Source organism: Drosophila obscura, unplaced genomic scaffold (assembly GCF_018151105.1).
Source record: "Drosophila obscura isolate BZ-5 IFL unplaced genomic scaffold, ASM1815110v1 contig_208, whole genome shotgun sequence".
In the NCBI taxonomy this organism is placed as follows: Eukaryota; Metazoa; Arthropoda; class Insecta; order Diptera; family Drosophilidae; genus Drosophila; species Drosophila obscura.
In genome coordinates, this window is record NW_024542799.1 from 1666628 (window position 1) to 1678750 (window position 12123).

General features: G+C 45.9%; 1 protein-coding gene across 2 annotated transcripts; it reads left to right on the plus strand.

Moving 5' to 3' along the window:
• The first annotated feature begins 762 nt into the window (after positions 1-762).
• LOC111064839 (sulfate anion transporter 1) lies at positions 763-9814 on the plus strand. Of its 2 annotated transcripts, none has more exons than XM_022352644.2 (6): positions 763-846; positions 6606-7006; positions 7075-7753; positions 7823-8566; positions 8639-8787; positions 8842-9814. In XM_022352644.2, exons 2-6 carry the CDS (start codon positions 6981-6983, stop codon positions 9431-9433), a joined length of 2190 nt encoding a protein of 729 aa, XP_022208336.2. In that variant the 5' UTR covers positions 763-846; positions 6606-6980; the 3' UTR covers positions 9434-9814. The 2 variants fall into 2 exon arrangements, with proteins under 2 accessions (XP_022208336.2, XP_022208335.2); XM_022352643.2 differs by lacking the exon at positions 763-846 and adding an exon at positions 3937-3957.
• The last annotated feature ends 2309 nt before the right edge of the window (positions 9815-12123 follow it).

A 12123-nucleotide genomic window follows, 5' to 3' on the forward strand; every position in this document is an offset into this window, starting at 1 on the left:
GATACTATCGTGATAGCTCTAATATTTATTAAAAAACCATTCAAACCTTTTAGGAACTTGTCCATTGTAAAAATTAGATGCCACCTGTCGATGATTTGTTTAAAAATGTGTCTTCGTATCTTATAGCAGACAATCCAAACATATTAAAAGCGCAACGACTGTAGCTCGATACTATCATGATAGTCTCAAAACCATCGATAGTAAAGGCTAGCAGTAAAAACTATCGATAGTGCCCTCGATGGTTTGACACCTCTAGCTCACACGCTCAGTCGTTTTTGGGGCCGTTTTCGCTGTCGGTGTGTGTTCCTTTTACCGCGTATGCATCTTTTTTTGGCGCTCGTCCCCAGCAGCAGCAAGCAACAGCAACAACGACAAACTTTTACGTGTGTCGCAAGCGTCGCTTCTCGGCAATAAACAAAAACAAAAGCAACACAGCTACATTCATCGGGCGGTTGAATAAGAAGAAATAACAAAATAAGAGAATAACGGAATTGCCCGAAAGCACGCACGCCCAGCGCCAGCAGTCGGTGAAAATATAATAATTAGCTTTAATCTGTTGGCTTTAACATTTCATATGTGATAATTATGAAACAAAAAGTTCTTAAAGTTCGTAAAGGATTGTGAAAAGTGTTAATCAAATATTTTATTGGCAACAAGTGACACAGCAGCCGCAGCAGCAGCAGCAACAAAACCAGAACGGCTGCTATCAAAAGTTGAAGGTGACAACAATCGACAACGCGAAATACCCAGTAACTGCAACAACAAAAGCAACCAAACAGACAACGTAATTGTTTGGCAACCGAATCGAATACCAACCAAATTTCATTTACGAGTTGTTTCCGCAAGGTAAAAACACCAGAGATTCCTACATTTCGCTCTATACATAGTTCGCTGTTAAGTTCATTTCTGAACTCTCGTCTCTTCGCCCTCTTTCGATTTCTTGTCAATTTAGGCCAATCAAATTAATTGTACATTTTGCTCAGCTTTTTCATCGCCTTTATTGTTTTCATTTGCTTGACTCTTCCGTCCACCCCGTTTTCCCCCTCTTTTAGCCCTGACCATTGCTGTTGTCGTTTCTCTCTTGAGTGCATTCGCACTCGATACACGAGTCTGATTGGGGGCTCTATTTAATGTTGTTGTTTTTGCATTCCCTTTCATACCCATATGTATGTAAATGCATACATACTATATGCATGTCTATGTCGTTCTTCCCGTTTTGATGCTCTCTATGTCCGTCAGACTGTCGCGCACTATTGATGCTGTCGATGAGGGTTCTGCCTCCTCCTCCTACTGTACTCCTCTCTGATCATTATCTTTTACTGCCTTATGAACTTTCAATGATGGAGAAAAAGAGAGAGGAGTGGAACAGTGATGCATATTTCGTGATTGAGGCCGATCGTGATGATTGCATTGCCAATAAGAGATTCATATATATTTTAAGTTGCGAGTTCTATGTATATTTTATTGATTTGCGGGGGTGATCAATTCGTGATCTGCGTGGGGTGTCTCAATAAAGTTTTTGTACCTAAAAAAAACCCCCGCTAATGAGTACTTCCACAAGTATCTGGTTAGCTTCTAGATTGAGAGTTAAATTCAACTTTCCTTTATTTGCAAGGGAATGAATGCGTAATAAGGTACATAGTATGTATGTACATATGTATAATATATTTCCAGAAAAGTACATTAAACTGTCAACCAGTTAATTTATCAGCTGATTAGTCGATTCATTTATCAGACATACATATGTATGTATGTACGTGGGTCTTATCTACACCTTCGCCATTTGCCATTATCGGAGTGCAAAAACCCCTCTTCCACGCTCGTTACACCTGTTGTGCCTCGTTTTATTAGAGTTTCTGATAGCATTTCGACTAAAAATTGTACAGCTATGAGTACCTACTAATAACAGCTGGGCTGGTGGCGATTGCCAGCAAAAAATTCTAAGGTCGGTCGCGGCGAACACTGATAACACACGGAAAACTCAAACGTTTGCGCGTCTATTGAACACTGCTCCAATTAATTTTCATGTGTGTGTGGTTAAGCTTTCATTGCGCTGTCAGAAGTGGAATTCGTGCGTGCGCAAGTGGCAAATGTTTCGTTGCACATATTCAACTTCTCTGCCCGGCCCCGACCTCGCAATTATGCCAGTCAAGCCCTCTGAAAGCTATAGAAAATAAATAAATGCCGCCACCAATCGAAATCTAAACAAAGAGATATAAAAAATCTGCCAACTGCGGCGCACCAGAACTACTTCCCTTACTCCAAAGCAAACGAGAAGGAACGTGTGAGTCGCTTCTGGGGACGCGACTCTACTTATACCCGTACTCAGTCAGCATATACATTTTTAAGCATATAATTATTTAAAACTTAAAAAAAAAAAAATTTTACATTTTTTTGCTATGACTGTTATCTACATCTACATATACTATTTATATTATACATCTAACATGTATATTCTACATGTACCATTTAGATTCTACATCTCCTCCGCTAGGGGTTGCTCGCGCACTGAACGCGGCGGAGTGTGCGAGCGAGAAGGAAAATGAGTTGCGATGTTGTTTGCGGGAGGGGGGACAGGGGAAGCAACTGAAAATTAATTTCTTCATTCTGGCTATAATTATGATCCGATCTGATTCAGATTCGGCAATCTGGTAGATATGGGCATTCTCTACTATACTGCGTTTTAGTCTATCGTATCTTTAAAATTGTGGCTGCCACTGATTTTCGTCCTTTGTGGGGGCGGAAGGGGACGGGGCGAAATTCTGAAATACACTTGTAGCAGTGTGATATCACACGAGTGTGGAAACCAAATTTGGTTGCCCTAGCTCTTATAGTCTCTGAGATCCAGGCGCTCATCGAGACGGACAGACGGACAGACGGACGGACGGACGGACGGACGGACGGACAGACAGACATGGCTATATCGACTCGGCTATTGATGCTGATCAAGAATATATATACTTTATGGGGTCGGAAAATTTTCCTTCTCTGCGTTACACACATCCACTTTTACCACAAATCTAATATACCCCTTAACTCTTTTTTGAGTACGGGTATAAAAAAAACAAAGTATCAAAGTCCAGGCCACAAACAAATGCAATCTATATCCAGCAGATACGAAACGGAAGCTAAAAAACACTGCAAAAAAATAAACACATTGTATTATTGTTTGATTGAATCGAAAATGAGCGCGCGTCTCTCTCCCATGCAATAGTTTGACTCCACTGATAAGACTTTGAACCGCATCCAAACCCCGCCGAACAGTAGCCTACAATACTATGTACACCGGCCAGTTGGCAACACGAGTTGTGGAGCTCATAATGATTACTCATAAATTTTTGTTTGAACTTATTGCTTTTTTGCTTGGTTTGGGCTTGAACTATGCCAATTTTAGAGAGAAATTCCATGCAAAACTGATCTGAGTTTGCCCAACTGACTCACTCATTACCCCCCAAATACCTTTTCAGCGTTTGAGCACTTTGGGCACTGAGTCAGAATCGCATTTAGAAGCCAACGCACACCTCCCTAATCAAACCTAAACACTGTTATTATTATTTACCCCGCCGCACTCACTGTTTAACTTTCATATTATATTATATTATTTTATGTGGATTTGTGGTAGATTAAAGTTTATAAAAAAAATAAATCTCGCGTGCCCCCATAAATTTCCAGAGGTTGGCAAATATTTTACCCCAAAATAAGCACTCCACTCCGCTCTTTTATGTACTTGCACGTCCATCAACGTTTATCAAGATGAACCTACAGCAGCAGCAGCATCCACTGAAATCTAAATACGAAATATGGAATACGGAATAAGAAACCCCAGAGATCAGACAAATAAAGGCCCAGCTCCAAAATTAGTTTGCTTTATTCTATAGTGCAGAGAAGTCGCGTGGTTCATTTACGGAAAGGGCACACATACATACATCAGAGACAGAGTCAATCAACATGATTGAAGTGCGTACTACACCTAACACTAAGAGCTTCACTTCACTTTCATTTCGACACTGTCTGGTGCTACTGTCTATGACGTGATTGGAGCTTACGTAATCAATAATGTGATATCAATTTTCCACGCCTGAATGGCGGGCGGTTCCGTGGCTCGGTTGGGAACGGAACGTAACGATGTGTATTTAGCTTAGTGCAGCTATGTGAAGGCCACTCGAGACCTGATAAGGACAAGGGCTGCCCGCTCTATCATTCGACACCCGTTTGTGGGAGAGAGGGTTCGAATGGGAAAACAATGGTGGAGCACATCGCTGTGGGTGGCCTAGAGGGAAGTTTTGTGGCAAATCACAGCCACGTGATCTCGTTGAACCTATGCTCTGATGGTTCTGTATGTTGAAAACAATTTAATCATTCTCTCAATCGGATGAATTGCGGATTTTTGTCTCTGTTTCGCAGACTAAAACATTGATTTATGAGCTGCGATGGAATTGTTTGTGGCCTGCTGATAAGCTGATAGGCAAAGTGGACGACACTTCTGCTTCTGATAAGCAGCCTAGACGGGACGTCACAAAATGTCAGCCGAAAAAACAAAAATCAAACAAAAAACCAACCCCGACAGCTGTTCGTCATTAGTTGAACGCTTTAGCCATCCATCCAACCATCCCGGCCCCTGGTCATGTGTTCGGTTAAAGCCAATTGTTAGATTCCGTTTTTTGTACTTTACTCTTAACAGCTAGCCGGTTGGCTGGTAGAACTAATGGCATCGGATCGGAGAGAGAGAGAGAGAGAAAGAGTTTACGGAGTGGAGAGGCAGATTATGTGTTGAATGTTTCCACTGAGTCTTGACGCAATTCTTTTGGAAATTGCACTCCATAAATGCTCAAATAATGGGTAGATTGAAGGCTGGCTAATTGCATGGTCTATATCTATATATATTGTATCTAAGTTTCTGGCTGAAAACTATTCTTGGTGGGACTGAGGGTATTCAGTTTTAAGTCCCTTAGCTTGTTAAATATTCCCCCCACTCAGTGGAAATCTTTGCGCTGTTTCCTCACATTTGAAATGCAAATTTAAATGCAACAAGTGGCAGCTGTTGATCTGAGGGCGGCCTGCAATGTCAACGACTGCCCATAAAGTCCAGAATGATCTTGTGATTGATTCTACACGTTGTTTAACTGGTGCCTTACTACTCGCACATATTATATGTTTCCAGTCTCGTCTCTCAGTTTGCACGGTTTCCAATCAAAGCGTTGAACTTGACATTGCGGTCAAGTCGCCAACGGGTTTTTCGAGGAAAAAGTTGTGTAAATGTTGCTCTCGAAATATATATTTAAAGATACGACTATACATACATATGTACATATGTATGTGTGGATCCGTCTTATGCAGTTGCTTTACTTTGGATTATGGAGTGCGATTATGCGTACGTACGTATAATGGTCACTTGGCGCAAAACTGTGTCAGTCGGTAAAGCAAATGTTAAGGGAACTATAGAGATTGAGCACATGGCTTTGTTATGGAAATAGACATACGAGTATTCCAGTTTGTTAATTTTGTATATAATGATTTGTAATAGCTGCAGCTATAAGTCTGCCCTTAGAGGGTTCGCCAAATTCCATTAAACAACGTTCTGAATGATTTCCCTATTGTTTATGATATATCCCACAGGAGAAATCCCGTTTGATTGTTCTGGATTGTCCACATTCCATGCGAGGCTACACCCTGCCTTGGTTTTTTACCTGTTATTCCCCGCTTTAGCGCTTATTTGTTCATTATAAACCCTCTGCTATCTGTAAAGTGTATATGCCAACTCAGACATTTTCCATAAAGTTAATCCACCATTAACCGATTACTGTAGGCGATTATAGCTTAGGCCAATAAAGGGAACAGCACGCCACGTACAATATTCCCCCGTTGAATGCGAATTTCAGTTTCTTTATTGAACATTTAGCAAGTGGCTTTCGCTGGGAGTTGGCCTGGCCTGGCCTGGCCTGCCTGATTGGATGGAGGGGGACATCTTCAGCACAGACGTCAATATAACTATGCGCAATCAGACAACGACTACGACGAGTACAATAGATAACCGATGCGTGAATTGGCTGGCAGCCCTCGGACTCATGTTGATCAAATGATTTCATCAATTAGCATTCGCCATTGTATCTGAAACTGGGCAACGCTTCGGCTGGGAACAATGGCTTCTCTTTGAAGATCAGTCTGCCGTGATCGATGTTTCAGTTGCTTTTTGTCTGTGTGATAAGCTCAACCACCCCAGTCCCGGACTGGACGGAACACCCGAACGTAGAAGGTGATGCTAATTGTTGATTAGTGGAAGTTATCTAACTAAAAGGAGTATTGGGAAGTGTGTGTTTTTCTTGTGAAATACCTATTTTCGTATACCTGTAGTCTTTCTCGTACTATCTATTGACGTACTTTGATTACAGGGGGGTCCATTGAAAGTCAAATAATTAATAGGAACTCGAAATGGATGGGAATAAATGATTAAAATGTTGCTAAAAAATGTCCAGCGATCTAATGGCATTTCATGTCTTCATTAATCTGAGTTCAGCTCTTTAAAGACAGCATTTAAAGGTCAAACTTGGTATATAGATAGTAAATACTATTCATAATATTAATTATTGTTCTAACTGCAATTTTAGAAACCCAAACATCATATAAAATCGGTGGGCAGAGAGGCCTGGAAGCGTTTAAAAGACTTGCACGATCGCCAGCAAAGGCGACGTCGACTACTAACCCACGAGGATAATCCCATCCTATATACGAACATCAATAGCGAAGACGTAACCTTGTTAATACCTATATCTAAGAAGAGACTAAGCGGTGCAATACCCAAGCCAAAAGACGCACCCGAAGGGGATACTGAGGACACAGAGGACACCAACTGCTCCGTGTTCCAGCTAAGAGAGTCGCAATTTCAGCGAGATCTACGAATCCATCCCTACACAGACACCAATGTAGCACGTTGTGGTGGAGGGAAACAGAGAGTCCAAGAAGTAGCAGAAGATATTGCCATCATGCCTAGCGATAAAGAGAGTCAAGAGTGAGTACAGCAGAACAGGCACAAAACCCATTGCAAAACAATCACAAATATACTCCTGATCTTTCCAGAACCAATCCCCTGAACAATAACAACACAAATGGAAATGGAAACGGAAGTGCAGGTGGCAGTGGGAGTGGCAATGGGAGCACACAAAGCAAACCAAAAATCCAGCCCAAGTACAGCATCCATCGGGATGTGCTCACCCACGAGTTGGTCATCAAGGAGACGGGCTACGCGGCACGCGACAAGAGCATACCCTCGTCCCTGCGCAGCTGCTGGCAGAGCTGGAACTTCTTCGCACTCTTCACGGGCGTGATACCCATCCTGCAGTGGCTGCCCAAGTACTCGCTCAGGCGGGATCTCGCTGGCGATGTCATTGCCGGCTTTACGGTGGCTATTATGAACATCCCTCACGGCATGGCCTACGGCCTCCTGGCCGGTGTCTCCGCTGGCAACGGCCTATACATGGCTGTCTTTCCGGTGCTGGTCTATCTGCTGCTCGGCACGTCCAAACACATATCGATTGGCACCTTTGCGGTGGCCAGCATGATGACGCTTAAGGTGGTGCAGACTTACGCCACTGTGGATTCCACGGGCTCCCCACTGACGGCGCCTACGAATGTTACAATGACAGGGGCGCCCCTGCTGCTGGCCAACGCCACGGCGGCGAGCCTTACGCCGCCGGTGGATGTGATCACAAACCTGGAGGTCGTCACATCCCTGGCCCTGGCGGTGGGCATTGTAAATGTGAGCATTCCTCCCTCCTACTTTTAACTGCCACAAAATTTACTTATTCCCCGTTTTCTTTTCTTTTAGCTGTTGATGGCCTTCTTAAGACTGGGCACGCTGGCCTCCCTGCTGAGTGATCCGCTGGTGAATGGATTTACGACGGCGGCCGCCTGTCATGTGGTCACGGCGCAGCTGAAGGATGTACTGGGCATCGAGGTGGAGCGGTACAAGGGCGCTTTCAAGATCGTTTACACGCTGATCGATGTGGTCAAGAGCGTGCCGCAAACGAATCTGGTCAACTTTGGCTTCTGCGTGGGCGTGATCGTCTTCATGGTGATATGCAACGAGTGCCTGAAGCCGTACCTGAGCAAACACTGTCGCCTGCCGCTGCCCGCCGAGCTGATAGCCGTGATTGGTGGCACCCTGATCTCGAAGTGCTTCGATCTGTATCCGCAGTTCGACGTGAAGCTGGTGGGAGTGATACCCAGCGGTTTGCCGGAGCCCGTTCTGCCGCGCCTCGATCTCGTGCCGAAGGTGGCCCTGGACTCGATTGCCATTGCCGTCGTCACCTATTCGATCATCATGTCCATGGGCCTCACATTCGCCCGCAAGCACGGCTACGAGGTGCGCGCCAATCAGGAGCTCTTTGCCATGGGCATTGGCAACATTGTCGGCGGCTGCTTCTCCTGCATACCCATGGCCTGTTCGCTGTCACGATCGGTCATCCAGGACCAGACGGGCGGCGTGTCGCAGATAGCCTCCCTGGTATCTGCCTCCCTGGTGGTGGTCACCCTCATGTGGATTGGACCCTTCTTCAGTGACCTGCCACGGGTAATTATATGCTCTTTAATCTTCATTTAAGCATGTTTAACTCAATGTGGACTGTCTCCTCCCCCCCTCCAGTGCGTTCTTGCTGGTGTGATCATAGTGGCGCTGAAGCCGATGTTCATGCAGGCCAGGGAGCTGAAGAAGTTCTCCAAGCAGGGCAAGCTGGAGATGTTCACCTGGATATCCACCTTCCTGTGCGTGGTGCTCATCGACATAGACATTGGGTAGGTCTGAATTACAGATAGACTGGAATCTTTGTTAACCCCCTCCATTGGCAGTCTGCTGATCGGCATCTGCATCTCTCTGCTGGCTCTGTACATTAAGGGCCTGAAGCCGTACTCCTGTCTGCTGGGCTACATGCCCGAGTCGCCCGGCATCTACATGGACCTCAACCAGCACCGCAACGCAATGCAAGTGCCCGAGACGCGGATCTATCGCTACAGCGGATCCCTCAACTTTGCCACCAGTCTGTTCTTCCGTCGGTCGCTGTACGAGGCGGTCGGCCTGGACAAGATGCCGCTCAGCAGCCCCAGTCCGAGCAGGACGGCAGGCAACAAGTCCAGCTATTCGCCTGTGTCGCAAAACGGGGGCAAGGCCAACAATGGCCAGCTCGTGGAGGCTTCGGACATGTTCAAGATCCTCATACTGGACTTCTCCATGCTGGGACACATAGATGTGGCTGGCTGCCGCACGCTCAGTGACCTGAGCAAGGAGCTGAAGGTGAGGGGAGCACGTCTCCTGCTGGCTAGCCCCGTGGATCGGGTATACGACACACTGGTGCATAGCATGGCCCTCAGCGAGGGCCCCTTCGAGATTTTTCCCACCTTGCACGATTGCGTCGAGTATGCCAATGCCTGTCGAACTGCGTGAGAGTCGTCGTCCCCACGCAGGGACGATGTGGAGCGGGGAGCACGCGTTTTGTGATATGTCCAAGTGATAGCTTGCGAATCGTAGCACCAAAACCCTTTTCTAGCTGCTAAGTCCTATTTTAAACTGAATGCAAACAAACGTAAGCGTCAACAATCAATCGTAAGTGCGCGTAAGTGTCTCCTCAAAGAGTTTACAACAACCCAAACGCCGGATACAATAATAGATTTTGTACTTAAAGTCAGGTCAAGCACTTAAGCACCGAAGACACGATCAATTTATTTATTGATTTTGCAATGCAATTTGTACCAAAATGAACACACAGTTAGATCCTAAGGATATGTAAATTGTACATAAATATAAAACTGAAACTGTTATCATTTATATAGTGACGGGGTTTTGTGCGGCTCTTTCGATGCTCTCAGCTGATTTCAAGATTATCTTTCATATCATGTTCATCCCAATCGATCAAGGATATTATTCCGATCGCGAGAAGCAGTGGTAGGCGCAGATCGGCCAACAAATCATGCTTTTTGATTCCGATCGACAGTCTGGATCCTCAGGATCTGCCCTATTTGGCCGAGATGTAGTTTATGGAAGAACAACCAGTATTTTATGTGATGCGATAATCTCGGCTGTTTGTTGACCGTTTTGGGCGGGCCATGAACAGGAGAATCCCGCGCTATTTTTTAAAAGATAGGCCAAAAGATATACCAGCCTGAAAGCATGCACTACTTTTTTAATAACGCCAAGCCCAAAAGATACTTCATAAATTTGACTACTCGAGCACAATATTCCTCGATTTTGATATTCGGTTTAATATTACTAGCTAGCTAGGACTCTTCGAACTAAGCATTTAAATTTATCACATAGGAGAATCAATTTAGCAGGAGATTGTCAAGTTTAAAGGACTCCCTTTTATTTTATTTTATTGCTTTTCAATAAATTTGTTAAACACGTCGCTGTTTTTGCTTGGCTAGCCAGTGCTGCAAAACATACAATGGAACTATCGATAGGAAACCCGCATAAATTCAAACAGAAAGGCGCCAAGCTGGGTACAGATAATATTCAGCTGTAACTGAAACTATCTTTTTAGTCAATTAAAATTGTATTCATGCACAGATCGGATGGATCACTGTAAACGAAGTATTTAAATGTGTCAGATCGACAGACATATTCTGCCTGGCCACAAATATCAAATATGAGAACTGATTGAAATAACATTCACACAAAATATGATTCTGACGTGGCAGAAGCTTGGCTTTCTTCTGGCTATCGTGCTGCTCTACACACTGCACTGGACTGCCAGCTCGAGGGAGACTCTGCTACCGGGTGGGGACAACTACAGCCGGGCCTCGTTGGAGATGTGTGGCCTGGAGTTCAGCCACTGCTACTCCATCTGCTGGCTGCTGTTCCAGCTGACGCCCTGCCCTTTGATGTCGCTGCTGGTGCTCGTCCTGATAACCGGGTCTTTCTACTACGCGCTGTTCCTCGCCTTTGGGTATTTCGATTGCCCCCGCACTCGTCAGCGGCACGCGATTCAAGTAACTCAGATCTCCCACAAAAGGCTCCTCAACCGAACAGCCTCAAGCACTGCGGAGTGTTCACTGATGGACACACAGCTTGAGGGGCAAACTGGCACGCCACAAGGGGCCTTAGATCCACCTCCTGTCCAGCCGAAGCCGCCGCCTCGCAATAGAAAGCGACAGGCACCCACGCCACCAGCCCCGAATCCCCACCCCAGCCCCAAGAATTCGTTTGGCTCGACATCGTGCCTGCAGCGCTTCACGCAAGAAGCGCATCCTGATCTTTACAGGAGTCTGCGGCAAAACTTGCAACGAGCCCTGGATGGATTGCAGAAACCCCTTCCTACGCAAACACCGCTGCCGCTGCCGCTGCCGGTGCCGGTGCCGGTGGCACTTCCGCTACCCCCATACCCCACCCAATTGAATGAGTCCCTATCTGGGTACTCGGTCGCCCAGGAAAAGATGAAATCACGTCCCAAATTGCTGCGTGGGATATTGAATCGGCTCGGCGTAAGCTCGAAAAAGAGTCAGCGAGACAAAGGCTCAAGCAGCAGCAGCAGCAGCAGTATTTTACGGCCGCTCTGGCAGAGACTGAGACCCCGCTCCCGTGGAAAGATTGAAGCTGATACTCCACACAGCACATGCAGCTCCAGCTGCTCGTCCAGATCAGATGAGAGTCGCGTTATGTGCCCCACTGAACGGAGCCAGAGAACGGCTTGGCAGAGCAGCTACACATAGCTGCAGCCATAAGCTTCTTCCTGGACAGCGCGGCCTTGAATCGGTGTGATTATATTTTGTTACGATTAAAAGCAGTTTGGAGCGAACCTTGCTACCGTGCGGGACCTTGGGGCTGAATTTGGCTTTATTAGAACACATCCGGCCAGCGGAGGTCTCGACCAACAAACGAATTAAGCGACAAACCTTGTTCTCGCATCAATCATGATCATAGGAGGGGGGCAGGCTTTTGCGCTCGTCGACTGTTCGATTTGGTGGCACCGAAAACAGATTGCTATCGTCGCTCCATTTGTCTGGCAGCAATGGCAGGAAAGAAACCGAAAGGGAAAAATAAGACCCTCATTTCCACGGAAATTAACATAAGCTGCTCTGCGCAGTTCTGTTTGGGATGAGAGATGAGCCCACACCAGTGCAGAGCCCTGCTGCCAATTC

What these genes read in the sequence shown, in the direction of transcription:
- LOC111064839 (XM_022352643.2), top strand. An exon ending in AGCGATAAAGAGAGTCAAGA is followed by an intron (nt 7,007 to 7,074) that starts GTGAGTACAGCA and finishes TGATCTTTCCAG; the next exon opens with AACCAATCCCCTGAACAATA. An exon ending in TGGCGGTGGGCATTGTAAAT is followed by an intron (nt 7,754 to 7,822) that starts GTGAGCATTCCT and finishes CTTTTCTTTTAG; the next exon opens with CTGTTGATGGCCTTCTTAAG.